At 31.4% G+C, this 20,868-nt stretch overlaps 1 protein-coding gene across 2 annotated transcripts; it reads left to right on the plus strand.

The window, feature by feature from the left end:
- The first annotated feature begins 8,153 nt into the window (after window positions 1–8,153).
- Window positions 8,154–12,905, plus strand: LOC104883127 (auxin-responsive protein IAA26). Of its 2 annotated transcripts, none has more exons than XM_010667580.3 (7): window positions 8,154–8,241; window positions 8,936–8,982; window positions 9,122–9,678; window positions 10,446–10,723; window positions 11,278–11,425; window positions 12,005–12,069; window positions 12,402–12,905. In XM_010667580.3, exons 3-7 carry the CDS (start codon window positions 9,218–9,220, stop codon window positions 12,449–12,451), a joined length of 1,002 nt encoding a protein of 333 aa, XP_010665882.2. In that variant the 5' UTR covers window positions 8,154–8,241; window positions 8,936–8,982; window positions 9,122–9,217; the 3' UTR covers window positions 12,452–12,905. The 2 variants fall into 2 exon arrangements, with proteins under 2 accessions (XP_010665882.2, XP_048492171.1); XM_048636214.2 differs by lacking the exon at window positions 8,154–8,241 and adding an exon at window positions 8,369–8,714.
- The last annotated feature ends 7,963 nt before the right edge of the window (window positions 12,906–20,868 follow it).

Consider the following 20,868-nt stretch of genomic DNA (forward strand, 5'->3'; position numbering starts at 1 on the left):
TTATTATAATAAACTTTAAGACATCTCATGCTTGTTGTTACAATTAGGCTACCCTACTTTAAGTTTTACAAACCTCATGAGCCAAATAAAAGTTAACTTTTGTTGAGACTTTGTTATCTTTTCTTATCTATTTATATATTGGCTAATCCGTTTTTTAGTTGATAGTTTAATATTAGGTGTTAGTATATAAGATGTTTAGACTTTTGTGCAAGTATTAGTGCATAAGATGTTTATTCTTTTGTGCAAGCTAAGTGTTAGTACATAAGATGTTCATTCTTTTTATGCAAGTTAAGTGTTAATACATAAGATGTTTATTTTTTTGTGTTATACATGAGGTGCTAATATCAATTATTATTAATTTTATCATGGATCGTGTTTTGTATTGCTAAGCACATTGTAACTCACTAATAATTATCATCGTTTTATGGGATACACCGTAGTCTTTGTAATATGACGGTCCACGATTTTATAGTTTGCAATGAACTTATAATTTTGATGGTATGGATATGTGGTCAATGATCTTATAATTTGAACTTTTTAAAAAAAAAACTATAATACAACTTATTGTATGATTAATACGTCCCTTGGCAAACTTTAAGTTTAATATTATTATAATCTGTTAAGACTTTTGTTTTAATTTGGGTTTAAGAAGAGAGTACAACATGTTTATTTAAATAGTTGTAATACCTTAAGTAGTACCTAAAATATCAGCTTCTTGCTGTAAATTTATTTCTTAATTAGTGCCAAAATTTATGATTAGTAACTCAAATACCGAATTTAGGGGATATGAATTTTTAATTAGTTTCTAAAAAACCGTATTTAGGGGATATGATTTTTTTAATTAGTGCCTAAAATATTGGATTTTTAGGAGATATATTTTTTTTTTGGCAGTTTTATGATGCATAAGTAATTACTAATTAATAGCAATCGATTCCTAAAATTTAGTTGATTTACATTCCATAACAGAGAACTTTCTTAAATAGCTTTCCAATTATATGACTACAAAAAGTAATGCATAACAGAAATATTTAGAGACAAATACACGTGGCAAAAAAATTGTAAAAGATATTACAAAGAATTGACACATCAGCAATTCAATTTGCTCTTGACACATAAGCAAATCCTTATTGCTTTATAGTATTATATAGATAGCAACATAGATTATTTTTTCGTTGCCTATTATAAAGTGAAATTTTTTTCTCTCTAATTTTTCGAACAAATAAAAGCAACATATTTTTGATTTGTTGTTATTGAAAACCAGTTATTTAACTATTTGTTGCTATATGGCATCATAGTTTCAATTTGTTGCCATTTAACAACAAACTAATACAACAAATATTTGATTTGTTGACATGAGAAACAAGTTTTATATTTGTTGCTAATAAGTGGCATCATATTTCCACTTTGTTGTCATTTAATAACAAACTACGACAACCAATATTTGATTTTGTTGAAGTTAGAAACAATTTATTTTACTGTTTATTGCTATTTACATCATATTTCTGATTTGTTGCCATTCAACAACAAACTTGGATAGCCAATATTTTATTTGTTGTCATTAGAAACGATCAATTTTACTATATGTTGATAGATGACATCATATTATTAATTTATTGTCATTTAGAAACAATTATAAAAACAGATAAACAATTCGTTGCCATTGGAAATAATATATTTTATCGTTTCTTCCTAAAATAACATCATATTTTTTCTTGAACCGTGTCCTACATAGAAGAAAGATAAGTCAAAGTATGACCTTATAAGCTACGTTTCACATACTATTATCAATTGCAATTAGTGTGGAATATCCTTTAAACTTGTAAGTGTATTGATTATCAAATAACTAATAAAAAACATAATATTAACGTATGTAATATAAATAGTGCATTAGTCAGAGTACAAGTCTTTAACAATTAAAAATGATGAATAGTTTGTTTTTACTTTTAGCAACCAATGTTAATAATTCGTTGCTAATTTTTAGCAACAAAATATTAATAATTTGTTGTGATATATAACAATAATCATTCATAACTCGTTGCTAGAGTTAGCAACAAATTTGCGAAGTATAGTAACCAACATGGTAACAATATTTGAATGGATGCGATATGACAACAATATTTTAAATTTTGTAGTAAAAATCATATGGAGACAAGCCTTTTAGCTTCAACTATATTTTGTTTCCAATTTGTTGCTAACTCGACTTGACAACAATTTTCTTATAAATAGCAACAATTTTTAACAGTTGCTAAATTTGTATGTTTCTAGTGAATTATCTTTCTTAATCAAAAAAAAAATAACTAATCAAGTAATACTTGGCCTAGTGATGAAGGTTTGGTCTCATAATTTCAAAGTCATGAGATCAAACCCCATCAGGGGTTCTTTGGGCCTTGGGGTGAGATCATTTCCCTTATCATCCCCTTGCACTTTCAATGAATGGCACTCGCCAAGTTGGCGGGTAAACTTGTACTGAGAGATGTCAGTTTTTTTTTTAAAGAGAAATTTCATTAATTGAAGGACAGACGACATCTACAATAGATATTAAAAAAAAACAAGATGCAATTAAATAAGGTCAAATCAAATTCGTATTCAAATAAACTACAATGAACCAGATCGAGCAATTCCACGTCGTCCCCTTGTATTTACTGAATCAAGCAGCTATTGACGAGGAAGTCTAGGAAACAACATTCTTGATCGAGTTATGTTAACCACATCCAAGATTCCAATACTTTCACGTTGAGTCTCGAACTTCAACCAATGAGAATAATTTCTCATACCTAAACACAAAAAAGGCATACTCACAACTCCCATAGGGGAGAAGGAGATCTCCACAACTGAGACAACAGACCACATAATAGGGTTTGAAGAAATATCATAAAGAGATATTAAATTATTCAACAAAACAAGAAAATAAACTAAAAACTAAAAATAAAAGGAAAAAAGGAGAATACCATGGATGAAATCATCTATGACAGCCCCTAACTGATGAAGAAGGGATAGAGAAGGCTAGGGTTTAAGATAGAAAAGAAGAGAGAGAGAGAGGGGATGGCTCTCTTAATTAGATGTCAGTTTAATATAGCCCTTCTCATTATCTACCTATAAATGATAATTGCGTACATAATTGTTATACTTCCTCCGTTTTTTTAGATGTTACACTTTCTATTTTAGGAAGTTTTAAATTAGATGTTACACTTTTATTTTGGGTAATAACTTCTCTCTATCTCTCTCCTATCACATGTTTACATAGGACCCTTTTGTTTTTCATTCTCTCTATCTCTCTCCTCTCCAAAAATTACCTAAGAGTCTGTGATTTGAAAAGTGTAACATCTAATAAAAAATGGAGGAAGTATATGTTTTTATTGTGAATATCCGTTATACCCTTATATATACCACTTCATGTTGAATAAAGAAACTGAAATTTTCTTATTTTATATTGTTTCTCTTCTCTTCTTTCCTTGTGTCTCTATTTTCGTATTAATAACATATTACTAATAAATATAATAATATTAGAAGAACGTTGTTTTGTTAAATTCACCTAGCTAGACATAAGATATGCTATAACATGTGGGGGGTATTGTTCAACTTATATTTGCTTATCTGAACTTGTGAGTTTTTAGGGTGCGTTCTATTCAATTTATTGGTCCTGAATTTATTGGACCTTATCTGAACTGAACTTATTGAACCTGAACTGAACTTATTGGAACTTATTAAACCTGATTGGACCTGATTCAACTTATTGGACCTGATTGGAACTTATTGGACCTTATTGGAACTTATTGAAACTTATTAGACCTTATTGGCCCTGATTGAAACTTATTAGACCTTATTGGACCTGATTGAAACGTATTAAACCTTATTGGACCTGATTGAAACTTATTTGACCTTATTAGACAAAAACATTGACCATGAATAACATAAATATTACCACTAATTAACGTAATACTATCCCTCAAAATTTTTTATGGAGTAATAATTATTATAATTTGTCCTTTAAAAAATAATGATTATTAATTATCTCTTATGATAATTAATTTAACAAAAAGATTTACTATTTATATGTTTGCCTATACATAACTTTCATCACTAATATATCTAATAATATTGTTTTAATTTTATAAAACACTAGTAGAAAATCAAAAATTGATTTAATATTTATTGCTAACAAGTTAAAATTGGCACATATAAAAAATTCTCACTTCACTTTCATTAATGTGAAGATAAGTAGATAGCATTAACATTTATTGCTAACAACTCCTTCCTTCATTTCTTCTCCTTTCATTTATGTGAATGTACAAGAAGAAAACATGTATCTCTAGTTATTTAAAGACAAATTGCAAAATATTATAATTATTATTATTGTTAACATTAATTATTTGACCATGATTATAATATTATTTAATAGCAATATGAATAATCAAATAATAGACAAAAATACAAGTATAATACTATACATTGCGGTACTTTAATAAAATATTCTAATAATAACATAATCAGCTAATAATAATATGAATAATAAAATAATAGACATAATACAAATAAATAATAAAATAATAGACCTAATACAAATAAATAATAAAATAATAGACACTAATACAAGTATAATACTATATAATCATTGTGGTACTTTACTTAAAATTCTAATAATAAAATAATCCGCTAATAGTGATATGAAATTATGAATAACAAAATAATGGACAATAATACAAATTTTTATTAAACATTGACTATTTGGACCTTATTGGACCTTATTAGACCTGATTGGAACTTATTGGACCTTATTAGACCTAATTGGAACTTATTGCACCTGATTGGACCTTATTGCACCTGATTAGACCTTATTGGAACTTATTGCACTTATTAGACCTTATTGCAACTTATCTGAACTTATTTGACCTGAAACTTAATTTTTTAAGTTGAACAAAACGCACCCTTATTAGACTTATTTGAATTTAATTTGTGATTGTGTCATAACTTATTAGTCCTTATTTAAACTTATATATGAAAAATAAGTTAACATAACTAACCATTACAAATTATGACATCAAAAGATTTACAAGACAAAGAATTAATTAATTACTACTCCAAAATTAGCCAAATATTAATTCTTCCATAAGAAATGGTTAGGTTATTGGTATTTTTCAACTAAAATAGCATGGGTTTAGGGTTGCAGTGCAGACAAGGCTGTAATCTGGTAGACAAAGAATGTAAAGCGGGCGTCCTTTCAAGCTGCTACCATCTCTGCTGGGATGCCTGCTTTTCCTTGTTTAATGTGTTACCTTTTCTTTCTTCTCTCTGAATTTATATAATCTGTGATGCTTCTCTTTTCAATTCATCCAACGGTTGTAAAACATTTACCAACAATTTATTTTCTTAAATTAACCCTTCGGTTTAACGCCACAAATGAGAATACTGAAAACTGCCTGCTCTCCTGGAGACATTCATCATTAATCTACATCTTTTTTTACTGCCAATATCTGCTCTGTTAGGATCGTGCAAATCTTGCACTCGCACCATATTATCAGATGTATTTGCCATGTACGCTAAAAACTTTCAAGGGTAGGACAATAACAGCAAGACTCTATTTGTATTTGGCCAGTATTGACTAGTTAAATACACTACTTGTGTACTTTCTTGGTATTCAAGATTTGAAATTTTATGATATGATACGAATATACTGCTTTGATTATCTACATCTCTAACAATGTATTAATAAAAGTCATGAAAAATTAATATGTAAAAGCTACATATAAGATGAATATAATAAGATCTTATATGAATATCCTTTTTTTTTAATAATTGTAAGAATTTTTCGTCGAATTTTATAAGATTTGTAAGGTTATTATACAACATGATTTTTCATGTTTGAGATGTATTTCTTCATTTCATATTATCCTCTACTTCCTTTTCATCTTCTTACATAATTATAGCGTTTGATTCCGAAAGAAGAGAATTTGATGATGTTGAATTGTTGGTGACGAGAATGTCGTGGTACTAGACTACTAGTCCAACTAACTTAATTGTGTTCAAAGTACTTTCATTTGAGTTGTGTGGAGGAGTATCTATTATTGAAGAACTTCGGTTTCTTCGGAAAGAGGTCCTAGTTTCTTTCCTACTAGCTTTCTATGCACGTAATGCGTGCGATAATATTTTTTTCTAGTCGGACTTCCATATTCTTAGGCAACTAACTTTATATGCGTGCGATACATGCATTGAAAACTTTTTATAATAGTATAAGTCGACAAATATATTTCAATATGATTAACAAAGGATGCACTTATAAGTTATAATTAATATATCATTTAAAAAATAGACATATGAACATCAACTATTTTAATTTGCTAAGTTTGAATTTTATTTTATTTATTTCTTTGTTGATTTGATTACTTTTTATTTCTTCATTTTTATTGCTAATTCAAGTTTATCAAATATTTTAATCAATTTATGTTTGTCAGATTTCTTCTATATTTGTGGGCAAATTGCTATTAATTTCGACTTTTTAAATTGGTTTGTAATAGAATTTAAGGATTGTTCTAATTAATTTTGTTAAGTTACTCGATTTGTATTGTGAATATATATTAAGAGGTATATTTTAAGTTATTAAAGACCATGAGGGCTTTTGAGTAACTTAATAGGAGGATACCATAACCCCCCTTTCCTTATATAATAAAGATTTATGAAACAATTAATCTTGTAGAGTTAAATCATCATTTTTCATAATTGAAAAAGACGAGTCTCCTTAATCCTTCCTTCCACCCTCATAAAATGATTATGATTTAATGACCTAAAGGCAGTCTAACAATGATTTTAATTCAAATTCATTATTAATGGTAAGAGATGTTAATCTAGAAAAAGGAAATCTATACAAATATATTAAAAGACGTACATGAACAAGAAACTGTTCCACGTGGCGCTCTCCCTTGGGAGCTTTAGTTCATGTAATCCATGTACAATAATTTTTTTTAGAAATTATATAGTATAGGGTTTGATCTCGAGACCTCAAGTACATATACTAAAGTCTTAACTACTAGGCTAAGTTGTATTTAGTGTTATTACAATAAAGTATTATATTAATAAAAGAAATTTTATTTACCCGGGGCATAACCCGGACCTAATAACTAGTTTAACTAGCAAAAGTCAGAATCATTTTAGGAAACGGTTTATCTCCCCCCCCCCTATTTAGGACATTTGAACAATCAATGAGCGTTCACTAATTTATATGCACATAATAAGTTTGGCGAAGGAGATTATTCAAAAGGGTGTTTTACTTGCAGGTGATTGTTTAAGAGATGATGTCTTTAGATTCAAATAAAGATGTCAGGTATACTTCTACTTCCTCAATTTATTACTAAATAGATCATATTGACTAGATCTTTTGTTACCCCCTAGCTTAAGATCCAATGTTCGATATATTGCACATCAGGCTCTTTAATATAAATCTGAATATTCTTTATTATTGACCCTCCTCTTTTTTAAAAATCAAATAGCTTATACTACCTCAAATTTAGTTAGCTCGGTAAGAGATAAGAAAGATAATGGCGTTTGCAGAAAGTAAAGTTAGGATTATGTCTTCATTAAACTTATGGGACAAAAATATAAAGTTAATTATAATTGAGTCAAATATAAGTACTCTTTGTAATATGTCCTTTGCAATTAGTTCAAAATAATACTAGAACCATACTCACCCTAAGTCCCATACTTATCAAAAGTAAATTCATTAGATATGACGAATCTTATCAACTCTAATTTTATCTTATATTTGCATTTGATTAGGCATGATCCATCGACCTTAAATTTAAATTTTAAAATCAGACAAAACACACCCTAAAAAACAAAGTAATAAAAACTTTTCACTACCTCCACTAAATTATCTTCTTTCAGTCACTTAAAGTAAAAAAATTCCTCCACTAACTATTTCACAAAACAGAAAACTTCTTCCTATGCAAGTAATCAAAAACATTATACCAAAAGCAAACAATAATTATACTGCAAGACTACAAGTTAACACTTACACCACTACCCACATTTCCCAAATGTAACCATATTCATCTTTTTGGATAAAAATTTGTACACTAACAATAATCAAGTACTTAAGTAGGCCCCACAGGCCACACTCCCCCTTTAAAACTCTGTTTTAATAGTGTCATTAACTTAATCAACTCCCTATATAGTTATACCATATGCTTCCTATTAGTTCCTAGTGCTACTACTAAACTACTGAAATGACTCCATTCCAATTTCCATATGGTAAGAAAGAATCTCCTCTCTTCCTTTTTTTTTTTTTTTTTTTTGTGGGTGTTATTAATTTTGATTTTTTATTTATTTATCTTCCCACCCTTTTTTTTTTCTTTCTTTTTTCTGTGACCTTTTTACCCCCATCACTTTCTCTTGCCAGTTTAGGGTGTTGTGCTGCTTAAATTCTGATAAGAAGGAAGGTCAGCACTGCACGCTTTGCTTACTCAACCAAACTTCATACTCCTATTTTTTTGAGTCTTGTTTTTCTTTTTTCATGGTTGCGTGCATTTTCTTCTTCTTTCTCTGATTTTCTTCTTGCTTTTGCTTAAATTTACAGAGTAAAAAATCTTCTCTTTCTTTTCTTCATTTTATTTCATCAACTTAATCTAATTAGTAATCCCAAGAGCTCAAAAGAGGGAGACCCACTAAGCGTGCTCTACAAAAGAAGCTCATAATTATTTCTTTTTACTATATAGTTTTTAAAGGTGAGGTTTTTTTTTTGTATATTTAAAAATGGTGTTTCTTCCTTTTTGTGGGGTTTCATTTAGGCTGTTATATGTTGGTTGTTGTTGCTAGTTTTTGAGGTTTCTATTGAAACATTGAAAGCTATTTAATCAGTTTGTGCCAAAAAAAATTTATAAAATTTTTGAGTTTATGTTTTTCCAGTTTTTAGTGCTGAAAACAAGTGGGTTTTTCATGTTTTCAGGATGTGGGTTTTGATCTGCTATTTGAGTTCTGGGTAACACACTCTTGGTATGGTGTTTTTTCTATCACTTTTTTACTCACATTTTGTTAGTCTTGCCTTATATTATGTATATTTCTTCAGGTAAGTGTTTGATCTTATAATATATCATTTCTCTAATCAAATTTCATACTACTTTTATTTTTTCAGATAAATTATTAGTCAGATTTTAGTGATTTGGTGAGAGAAATCAGTAACAAGAGCATCTGGGTATATCTGTTTTCTAATATTTGGTGGAAAAAAAGAATGGGTGAAAGTAACCCAAAATTGTTGGACTTAATATCAAAGGAAAAACAAAGGATGATGATGATGAATAATGAAGAAAGAAGATATGGGTGTTGTTCATCTGATGAAAACAAGCTTGAACTTAGGCTTGGTTTACCTGGTGATGGAAACTGGTCAGCCAAACAAAGCCTTAAAAATGGCAACACAGTTAGAGAGAGAGAGGAATCACTTCTCTCTCTAGGATATTTTTCTTCAAACCACAACAATGGTGTTTCAACTACTACTAGTTCTCCATTCCTGCAAAATCATCATCATCATCAGTACCAAACATGCCCTAAACAACCCAGAAATTTGCCTGTTATGGGAAAAGAGTCATCACAGCCCTGTTGCACTAGAATAGTAGAGTTGCAGACTGCAGAAAAGAAGGCATTTTCACCCTCTTCTGCAATAAATACAGCTGTGCCAAACACCTCTCAGAAAAGGTACTCTCTCACACTTTTGTTTTTTTTTTTGTTTTTTTACTAAAATTTTGTGCTAATTTAAATGATTTGAATTAATGTAATAAAAAAATAAGATTTCCATGTTTATGCACAGAGGATATTCATGAGTGTTGAAGTCACATTTCTACTATGTTTGTGAAAATGTGGTCCATGCATTATTACATCTTGTCTTGTTTTTAGTAGTGCTATTTTATTGCAATCTTGGAATTTTATCATTTAAGTTCTGTTGGAGTTATGTTTTATTCATTTGGTAGCTGAAAGTATTACTATAAATATTAATAATCTTGAGAATAGTACTTTTTTTTTGTTCCAGGTTTGTTTTATTTAATGAGGAATTTTGTGACCTTGTGTTGGCATTTTAGGCTTTGATGTGCTTTGCTATTTGTTTGCTATCATCAATCTTGTCTGCTAGCCTTTATTTATTGTGTAAAACAAATAAAAGTTTATTATTATTATTATTATGAATCTCATCTATAATTGATGGAGTATTGTATTGATAATGATTTTGGATGAATTTAAGACAAAGGATTAAGGAGCATAATCAATGATCTCATGTTTATGTATTTTCTTGATATTCCATAATTTTGTTTATGTATAGAAAATTTGCTTTTGGTTGCTTCTGTAATTTGATGTGTTCTTTTTATTTTTTGCTTGTCTAGTTGCATATAGTAGCTTACAAGATTGAAAGTATAATTAGTTAACTTATTTACTTTGGTTTGATTGTTTCATGAATTGGTGAAATTCTCTAGAGCTGCTCCTACTCCAGTTGTGGGTTGGCCTCCAATTCGATCGTTCAGAAAGAACCTTGCTAGCACTAGCTCAGGAAAGGCTGTTCCTGAACCGCAGAGTGCGATTCCGAGTAAGCCTGTGAATGAAAAACCAGCTAACGATCACGCTCACAAGGGTCTGTTTGTGAAGATTAATATGGATGGTGTACCTATTGGAAGGAAAGTGGATTTGAGTGCACATAACAACTATGACAGCCTCTCCTATTCTGTTGACCAGCTCTTTAGAGGTCTTCTTGCAGGTAAAGCCGTCCACAGTTCGATTGCGATAAAAATGTCAAAGGTTCTCCTAATCTATGTCCGATATATGCAAATTGTGTATGTACCAGTGGCTTGTTAGGAGAAACTGATTGTTTTGGAAAGTTATGATCGCATGAATTACTAAAAATAACAATGATTATGTGCACCATTTGCATATGTCATATGTAAATTAGGAGATTCTCGGGATTTTTTGGTGGTAGAAATCTTGTTTATGTAGTGTTAATTTGTATGCATTTGAAAATATCCCCATACAATAACTTCTTGGTCAGTATGTCATATTAAACGGTTTACATATGTTGACTGATAAATGCACACGAAGGTCAAGTTGTTTAGGTAGGCATGTTTCCATGAGGTTGACATGTTATTGTAGATAATCTCAATTAGTATGTTACTTGTGCGGGGAGTTAGGAAACTGGGGAGGGTCATTTGGGATTGCTTTGTTGGTTTATCTCCTTAAATATTACTATTACTGTGAATTTCACCTAATTGATGAAAAATTGGCTCACTTAGTTTGTCTTGTGGTTTGTTCGATCAGCTCAAAAAGATTCTTCTGCTGGTTCGATAGATAGCAAACAAGAAGAGCAGAAACCAATTACTGGATTGTTGGACGGAAGTGGGGAATATACTTTGGTGTATGAAGATAATGAAGGAGACAGGATGCTTGTTGGTGATGTCCCATGGCAGTAAGCATCTTTAAAATCCTGGATCGTAGTTGTTTAATGTCTTTTTTTTGTATTAAATTCATGCGGCTCTAGACCATGTTGCGTCGTCCTCATTGGTCGCGATGTTTTGAAAACTCCAACTTGGTACCTTTTTATGTTGCTTAATTAAATGAAAAACCGGATTAGGATTCCTAATTGGTTGACAATTATATGCTTAATTGCGTATTTATCGTACTGTTTTGTTGGTTAGTGAAGCATTTTTTTCTGAAGTCCAATGTAAATGGTATATATGTTTTTTATAGATCAGTAAAAGAATCTATGTTGGCACTGTTGTAAGATTGAGAATTCATTATTATTTAATCCAAATATTTGACAATTGCATGGAGGTATTTGTCCCTTTGTGTTGTTTATGATATTCTAGTTTCCTTTGTAGCATGGACTTTGTTGCATATGGATTTTTATACTCCACTAGAATAAACCTATAATTTTGATCAACAAGCAACATCTGATGTGTGTCTTTGTCAGCAATGTTGAAGAGCTTGCAAGTTTTTCATCATCTTTGGCTTTTGTTGACATTTGAAATTTTTTGTCTTTTTGCAGCATGTTTGTCTCAACTGTCAAGAGGTTACGAGTGTTAAAGAGTTCTGATCTTCCCACACTAAGCCGTAAGTTCCGCTGTCTTAACCGCTTAAAAATTGGCTTAAGGGTCGTCTATGTTGAATCATATGTTAAAGGGTAAGGGTGTTCAATTCCTACAATTAGTCAAGATGAGCTAATCAAAATGCTACATGAATCAATTTATTTCAAATCCAAATGATTTGATTTATCTACATACTAATTTGTTTGAGCTAATCAAAACATGTGCAAAATAAGCCGAACACGACACTATGTTAACCAGTTCCTGTTTAAATCGAAAGTAGCCAACAACCCTTGGACTCTTGGGCATAAATGTTATGCTACGTTTTCAGGATGTTGAAATATTATCCTTTTGTTGTAGGCGGTGGCAATAAAGAAGGCAAGGTACTGGTGGAGAGTGCATCCAAGTGAAGATGCCTAATCCCATTGATGATGGGAGCTAATTTTTCTGTGTTTTTAAGTAACTTTGTTCAGTTCTTGCTTGCTGAAAACTACAAAATGTGCAAAATCAGAGCAGCAGATGTGTATTCGGTCTAATCTTCTCTCTATTCGCTTATGTATAAAAAGGAGATAAGCTAGACTGGTGGTTTTGTTTTGGATGTGTTTTTTTCAATGATATAAACTCTTCTTAAAACTCCGATGTCGTTTGCCTTTTGCATGTTTGTCTTATATATCGATTTCTGAAAGGAGCTCGTAACTGAGGAGTAATTTTGATGTATGAGCAAAGAAAGTAGGAACTAGGAAATGGTCTTACTTACAAAGTAGAGCTTCAAAATTGAAGCAATTCTACTTTTTTTCTTTATTTGGATTTGTACTTTTTATTTGAGAAATTTTAATGTATTTGAATGCTTATTTTGGTGGTTTACATCAAGAGATTTACCTAATTGCAAATTTTGTTGGGCGAGAAAGCTATTTCAAGAGGTGTGCTTGACTGAGACACCTTTGTTTTTGGCATATTTCAAGAGATTGACCAACTGAACTAATTGATACTTTATTAGTAAAGATTAACATGAAAATTACAACTATTTTTGTCTAAGTGGGCCAGCGGGCCAGGCTCTACAGTCCCCACAGGCCACCACAACTCCACAAGAAAGAGGCTGTGGGCACTGGGCAGTGGGTGAATAAGCATGGTACGGCCGGTAGTGGAGACAGTGGAGGTGTGTTTGAGGGTGAGAGATGATTGTGACTTGTGAGGTTTAGGCCAAAGTGAAATATGGCATCTAGACAACGGAGATGGCTGTTGAAAAAAATTAATCAATAACACTTTAGATTAAAGTACTATCTTTGCCGTCATTATGTCCATCATTAACGTGATTTTAATATCTATAAAACTCAAAAAAGAAAATTGTTTTTTTTTTTTGGTTTCAGTAAAAACCCAAATAGTGGCCTTCGTCTTTTTTGTTTTATTTTTTGAAGTATACCGGTATCATTGTAAAGGGTATATTAAACTTTTAATAATACTTAAAGACAGAAAATTGAAAATTACCTTTTTTATTTTCATATTTTTGTTTTTGATTTTCAAAAAATTGAATTCTAAAAATAGAAAACGTTAACAAACTACTCCTTTCGTCCTCTATTAGTTTACCCCTTTCTTTTGCACAGAGTTTTAGAAGGAATAGTATTGTGGGGCATACAAAGAGATAGAAAAAATTATTTATACTTAAAGTTGAATATATGTGTGATGAAAAGTTTGTGGTCCCATTTCAAAAATAGCAAAAAAAAGAAAGGGGTAAACTAATAAGAGACACCCTTAAAAGGAATATGGGTAAACTAATAGAGGACGAAGTATCACTTAGGACCTATTCTCTTCGGCATAAAACAAGTGAACAAAAAAGAACTGATTGAAGCTGAACTGAACTGAACTGAACTGAATTGAATTGAATTAAATTGAATTAAATTGAATGTAATAAATATATAAATAATATTTAAACAATAATAATATGATAGTATTTTGGATATTTTTAAATGATAATGAATAATAATAATAGTATTTTGGATATTTTTAAATGATAGTTATAAATAAATAATATTAATAATCATAAATTATTAATAATAATAATTAATGATAATAATGATAATTAATAATAATAATTTTATATTATTTATATTAATATATTAATACTTGATGATGATATATAATAAAAATAATATCTAAGAAGTAAATTAATATTACTATTTTAATAATATAATAATATTTAGTAATAAAATAATGATTGGGTTGGACCGCGAAAATTAAATCATAAACTGTCTTGACGCGATTTGATTGGTTTATGGGCTAAAAACGTGGGTTTATTTGTGCTTTGACCTAAATTATGCATGTTCCTCCTAATGATAGTAATAATAATGAGTAAAGCTATAATAAACAAAATAATATATAGAAACAACAACAACAACAACAATAATAATAATAATAACAATAATAATAATAATAACACTTAATAGTAATGATATAAAAGTAATAATAATAATAATAATAATAATAATAATAATAATAATAATAATAATAATAATAATAATAAGACTAATTAGTAAAATAAATTATACTAACATAATAATAATATTTAACAAAATAGCTATAAAAGAATGGAGCTGAACTGAACTGAACTGATTGAAGCTGAACTATACTGAACTGATTGGAACTGAAATGAACTGAAAATAAGCTGGAGAGAACATACCCTCAGTTATATCTAGCCATTTCTCCGATTACCACTATCAATAATATCGAAGAAAGAACCTTCAGACGGTTCAGTTAGCATAATAATTTGACCAGAGCAGTTTAAAAAGAAAAAATGGAGCAGGTGAAGAAAGTTGCGTCAAAGATAGAATCCATTATGCATGTCTTATTCAAAGAAGTTAATTGGACTGCTAGCCTGCTATGCTACCAATATAGGAGTACTAATTCTCTCAAACACTCTTAACCTATGTCTCTTTGTACTAGTTAGAGGGGGAAAGTAGGTTTTAGGGGAGAGCCGATCCCCAAAGGTACAATGTTGGTTACCTCTTTTCCAATTTCTATTTTGGATCTAAAAAGTTGTCTTTTATGCTATGTTTAATTCACCTCAAATTTTCTGATATCAACTTATTTAATCTGATCTAAACTTATTTTTTCTGATCTGATCTGATCTGAACTTATCTGATTTGATCTAAACTTATTTTTTCTGATCTGATCTGAATTTAATTTTTCTGATTCAGAAGATCTTATCTTTTATAAAATATATTATTACGATTATATTATTAATTTGTAATTCATTATTATGCAATACATTATACTCCCTCCGCTTTTTTTTATTCGCTACATTTTGGTTTACACAAGAATTTAGGAAATGTCATTTTCATTCTTTTTTAGTGTACTTTTTGACCCCTTTAGCATTAAATAGGGTGAGAAAAGAGAAAAAAGTAGTACTTTTTGCTGGAAAAAGAGGAGAAACAAATATAATACTATTACTTTTTGGTGGGCCAAGTCTCCTAATAAGGAAATGTAGCAAATAAAAAAAAGCAACCCTTTTTGGAAAATGTAGCAAATAAATAAAAGCAGAGGGAGTAAAATCTTATTTATAGTATTACTATTATCATCATTTTTATTTCTATCACAACTTTTACACAAAGTTATTATTAATAATAATAATAATTATTATTATCATTATTATAATAACAACAATAATAATTTTAATAATAATAATAATTACTAAAAATAATTATATAATCCAAGTCATTAATTTATAAGAGTACTTATAAAATACGGTTTTTTCACCAGGTACCCCTGTACTTTAACAAAATTCATGGGGTACCCCTAACTTTAAACTAATGCACAAGGTACCCTTATTGTTTCAATAAAATGCACCAAATGCCCTTAATGACTAACGGTGTCAAGTTTCCGTTAGTCATTAGAGTTAATTAACTCCTTTAATCCTAATTAAACCCTAATTAAGCCCTAATTAAGCCCTAATTAACTAACTAAACCCTAGCTCCATAACTTGAAACCTTAACCCCCAACCACCACCCAACCACCACCACCTCCCTTCCTCTCCCCTAGCCCACCACCCCTCCAACAACCACAGCCCCCCACCCAACCCCCTCCCCCTCGCCGGCAACCCCTCTCCGTCGCCGGCAACCACCTCCCTCTCGCGCCCACCCCCGACAGCGTACCCCCCTCCCCTAGAAGCAACTACCACCATTCTTGATTTCAAATGCTGTTTTCAAAAAACAATTTCGAAATCATTTTCGAAAATCAATTTCGAAAACATTTTCGAAAATCAATTTCGAAAACATTTTCGAAAACCATTTTCGAAAACATTTTCGAAATCAAGAACCATTTTCGAAAAGGTTTTTGAAAATGGTTTTCGAAAACATTTTCGAAATCAAGAACCATTTTCGAAAAGGTTTTTGAAAATGGTTTTCGAAAACCTTTTGCGAAAATTTGCGAAAACCTTTTGAAATCATTTTCGAAATCAGTTTTGAAATCAGTTTTTGAAATCAAGAAAATCAATGAAGAAGAAGGAGAGAGAAATTAAGAACAGCGTTCGCGGGGGTGGGGGAAATCGACGGGAAGGGGGAGGGGATAGGGCTGCGAGGGATGGGGGAGGGTGGCTGTCGTAGGGGTGTGGGAGGGGAGGGGTGATGCGGGGGGTGGGGGAAGGGTGGCTGCTGCGAAGGGTGGGTAAAGGAGGGAGGGGTGTTGCAGGTGGTGGTGAGTGGGGGGGAGGGGCTGGGGAAGGTAGAAGGGGGATGTAGTGTGTGGGTGGTAGTTAGGGTTTAGGTTGGGGGTGGGTGTGGAGGTGTTAGGGTTAGAAGGCTTAATTAGAGTTAGAGGGCTAATTAGGGTTAATGACTAACGGAAACTTAACGCCGTTAGTCATTAAGGGCATTTGGTGCATTTTATTGAAACAATAAGGGTACCTTGTGCATTAGTTTAAAGTTAGGGGTACCCCATGAATTTTGTTAAAGTACAGGGGTACCTGGTGAAAAAACCGTATAAAATATTTCAAACTTTCGCCTTAAAAAAATGTTTCACACTTGAGAATTCGGCAGACTCAACTCTTTTTTTTCATATAAAATAAATAAGATATACAAACAATTATGACTTGCGCAAGAAAGAAATGGATAGCGTGCAACTTCAAATAGCTAGAGTGATTTGGAATTCGGTAGGAAGAGGTATACCAGATCTATTTATACTCCCTCCGTCCCAAAATAATAGTTCTCATTTCCCTTTTTCACGGTAATTTATGCAAGTACAATTTGATAGGGCTAGTAAAGATTTTTTGTTTGTTTAAATAAATATTGTACGGAAAAAGATGATTTTAGGAGAGAGAATGGAGAATAATTGGTGAAAAAGCATTAATTGTAACATTGTGGTTGAATAAACAAAGGAAAAAACAAAATTCAAGAACCAAATAAATGATGAGACACGATTTTTCTAGACAAAATACGAAAAAATGTGGAACTAAATATGTAAATGGGAACTATATTTTGGGACAACCAAAATAGAAATAGAACTATATTTTTGGGACAGAGGGAGTAATTTGTATCTCGCACTTAGGGCCTGTTTCTCTTTGGCATAAAACAGCTGAGCTAGTTGAACTGAACTGAATTGAACTGAACTTAACTCAAATGAATAGTGATATGTGAGAGTAAAAGTATTGTCCAGAGCTGAACTGAATTGATCTGAACTGAACTGAACTGAATTGAATTGAACTGAACTGAATTGAACTGAAAATAAGCCGGGGAGAACAGACCCTTAGCTTATTTTGAAATGTAATCTGAACTTAGTAGTTTCGTTGTCATAAATTTGAGCTATCATATTTTATATATATCTTATTTTTGCGTCAGTCTTATGTTCTTAACACGTGGCTTTTAATTTTCTATTATTTAATAACAACAAAATGACTTAAAATAATGATAACAATGACATTTATAATGATAACAACAAGATTAATAACAATTATCAATATTAATAATTAATAAGTACAACAACAATAATAATAATCCTTTTGAGCACATGTACTAGTAAATAATAATATTAATAGTAATATTGAGTTTTAAGTATAAACATGATCTGATCTGAACTTATTTGATATGATACGATTCGATCTCATTAGATCTGAAATAAGCAAAAATAAGGTGAACTGAACATAGTCTTATACATGTCTTTTTTTGCCAATTCTTTTCTTTTAGACTTTTTACTTTATAATTAATTTTTCTTGTATCAATTCACTTTTTTCTTTCTATTTTTTATTTCTCTAAAAATTGAGCCAAAAGCTAATAAAAATATAAAACTTTTTAGAAACCGAAGTATAATTTGAATACGGCTTAATATTTGTTTTCACAAGACCTAAATACCTAATGCATAGAAACTTTTTGTTTACAAGCGGAAATTTAGTAATGTGCAAGACATTTCTATCAAAATTTTGGAGGGGATATTTACCATCTTTATACTTTTCAGCATTTATTTTTGCATGATCAGTTCTGATATTTTTATATGGAAGTCTGAAGATTGTGATCTTGGAGTATTAAATGTAATTTTTGCTCATAAATGAGAAACTGTGTATCTAGATTCTAGAATCTATAGTACATAAAATCTCATGGTCTATACTTTGCTTCACTCTTTTGCCACCTCTAGAATCTAGATGAATCAAAGTAATTTTAAGGTAAGACTTTGTCTCTCTAAATCCACCACCTCTCCTTTATTTTCCATTCTTTTGAGGGACTCTAAATAATAATCATTCCATTCTTTTGAACAACTTTAAATTTAATCAAATTGATAAGTATGATACACTTGCATTTTTAAAATAAATGCATTATATTAACTTGATATACTTGTCAACATATAAATTTGAACATTAATCTATTTAATTATTATAGTATTAAACATTTTAAGATAATAATTCGAATATATGCACTAATATTTACCCAATAGCAATTAAAATAATGATATTATCTTTACGTATTAAAATAACGATTTTTTCACCAGATCCAATTTGCATTATATTTAGTCGCAAAACATATGTCAACATGTTAATAAAATATTAGCAGGCAATAATTGCAACCACACAGGAATGTCAAGTAACATGGATACAAAAGTTCTCAACCTAAAATCCAGTACTACATTCAACTATTGGTCAGATTTAGGCTAAAAGGTTCCATGACTAAGATCTTGATCCCACGCTTCGTACCTTTGCTAGAACAGGTGGTCATCTTTAAAACGCACTCCAATTCTCAAGTCAGGATCAAAAGAACAATGTCATGGTTGGGTAGGTTTGCTTGTAACTAAGATCCAACATCATCACTCATGAAACTTTTTGGAAGGACAAAGTGCAAACCCCACGGGGGTAACCTCACACATAGAACATGTGCTAATGAGGCAAGGTAGATTGTCCTTATAGTGGCTGAACAAAAGCCATGGTTATGCAGAACTGTATATATATTATTCTAAGGCATAAAATAAGAATGAGTAGTATTTTTCAAGTTCCACCCAATCATTAAAAAAAAACGTTTTTTTATACCAAATACCCCGAGTTTTTTGATTTATTCATGAGGTACCCTTGCACTTTTGAAAATACACGGGGTACCCTTCAGTTACTTAGTAATACATTCAAATGTCCTTAATAACTAACAATGGTTAATTTTGTGTTTTAATCCCTGTTCCTAACCCCTAACCTTAACCCCTACCCTAACCCTAAGGCCTAACCCTAAACCTAACCTTAAATATAACCTTAACCACCAATTCAACACCCTTCCCCCACCCCCCACCCCCAACAACCCAAACCACCCAACCCCCACTATGTATGCAGACCCCACTCAACGCCCACCCTCCTCCCATCCCCGCAGGCTGCAGTCTCCCCCACCTCTTCTTCCCTTTCCTCTCCCGTCGATGCTCTCTTTGTAACTATCTTCCCTCACCCTCTTAACTCCACAAACCCTAAACCATCCCTTTTCCATCACTACCCTCTTCGTGGACGTCTTCCCTCTCCCATCACTTTCGCAACTCCACGAGAATATGACCCAACGTCCCTCTCCTTTGATTTTCATGAGCATACCGAAATCATGAGGTGATTCGGTGCTGCGTGGGGATAATGTTGATTCAGGGTTGGGGTAAGGGGTTGGTGGGAGCGAGGTGCGGTCAGGGCTGGTTGGGGTAAGGTGGATTCAACGATTGGTTGGGGCTGGGGTGGCGGTGCTGGGTGGCGATGGGGTCGTAGGGGTGGGGTGGAGGATAGGGTGGCAGCTTCGTGGTAGTGGGGTTAGGGTTAGGGTTTGATATAGAGTTAGGGTAGGATTAGAAGTTAGATGTTAGGGTTTAGTTAGGTTAATTAGGGCTAATTATTGGTAATTAGGGTTTAATGAGGTTTAAGACTAACAACAATTAACGACATTAACCATTAAGGGCATGTGGATGTATTAATAAGAAACTGACGGGTACCCCGTGTATTTTCAAAAGTGCGAGGGTACCACGTGAATAAATCGAAAATTTGGGGTATTTGGTGAAAAAACCAAAAACAAATTAATTTTTTAAAATCCTCCCCAGTGGATTCTCCAAATTGTAGGCCTGGATTTTTTATTCCTTTAAGCCTACAGGCGGTGTGAGCGTGTTTATTTGCCTACCCCATTGTTAATGTTTTATTTGAAATTCCTTTTGATGTCGCCAATAATTCTTTAAAGAAAGAAACACAAACCTAATTGGATATTGAAATGGTAGGACATCATAGAGAGTTATCCAATGTAGATTTTCTCATCATGACTCCATAGATGGCGAGGAACCAAAAATTGAGCTTGAGGGTGAGGGTACAATACAGTCTAGAATATCGATTTATTACAGATTCATTACAGATTTT

This window comes from Beta vulgaris, chromosome 9 (genome assembly GCF_026745355.1).
Source record: "Beta vulgaris subsp. vulgaris cultivar EL10 chromosome 9, EL10.2, whole genome shotgun sequence".
Classification (NCBI taxonomy): domain Eukaryota; kingdom Viridiplantae; phylum Streptophyta; class Magnoliopsida; order Caryophyllales; family Amaranthaceae; genus Beta; species Beta vulgaris.

Coding starts and splice junctions, on each gene's coding strand:
- LOC104883127 (XM_010667580.3), top strand. CDS start 9,218: ATGGGTGAAAGTAACCCAAAATTGTTGGACTTAATATCAAAGGAAAAA. Junction 10,724..11,277: donor CTTTAGAGGTCTTCTTGCAG/GTAAAGCCGTCC, acceptor TTGTTCGATCAG/CTCAAAAAGATTCTTCTGCT. Junction 12,070..12,401: donor TGATCTTCCCACACTAAGCC/GTAAGTTCCGCT, acceptor CTTTTGTTGTAG/GCGGTGGCAATAAAGAAGGC.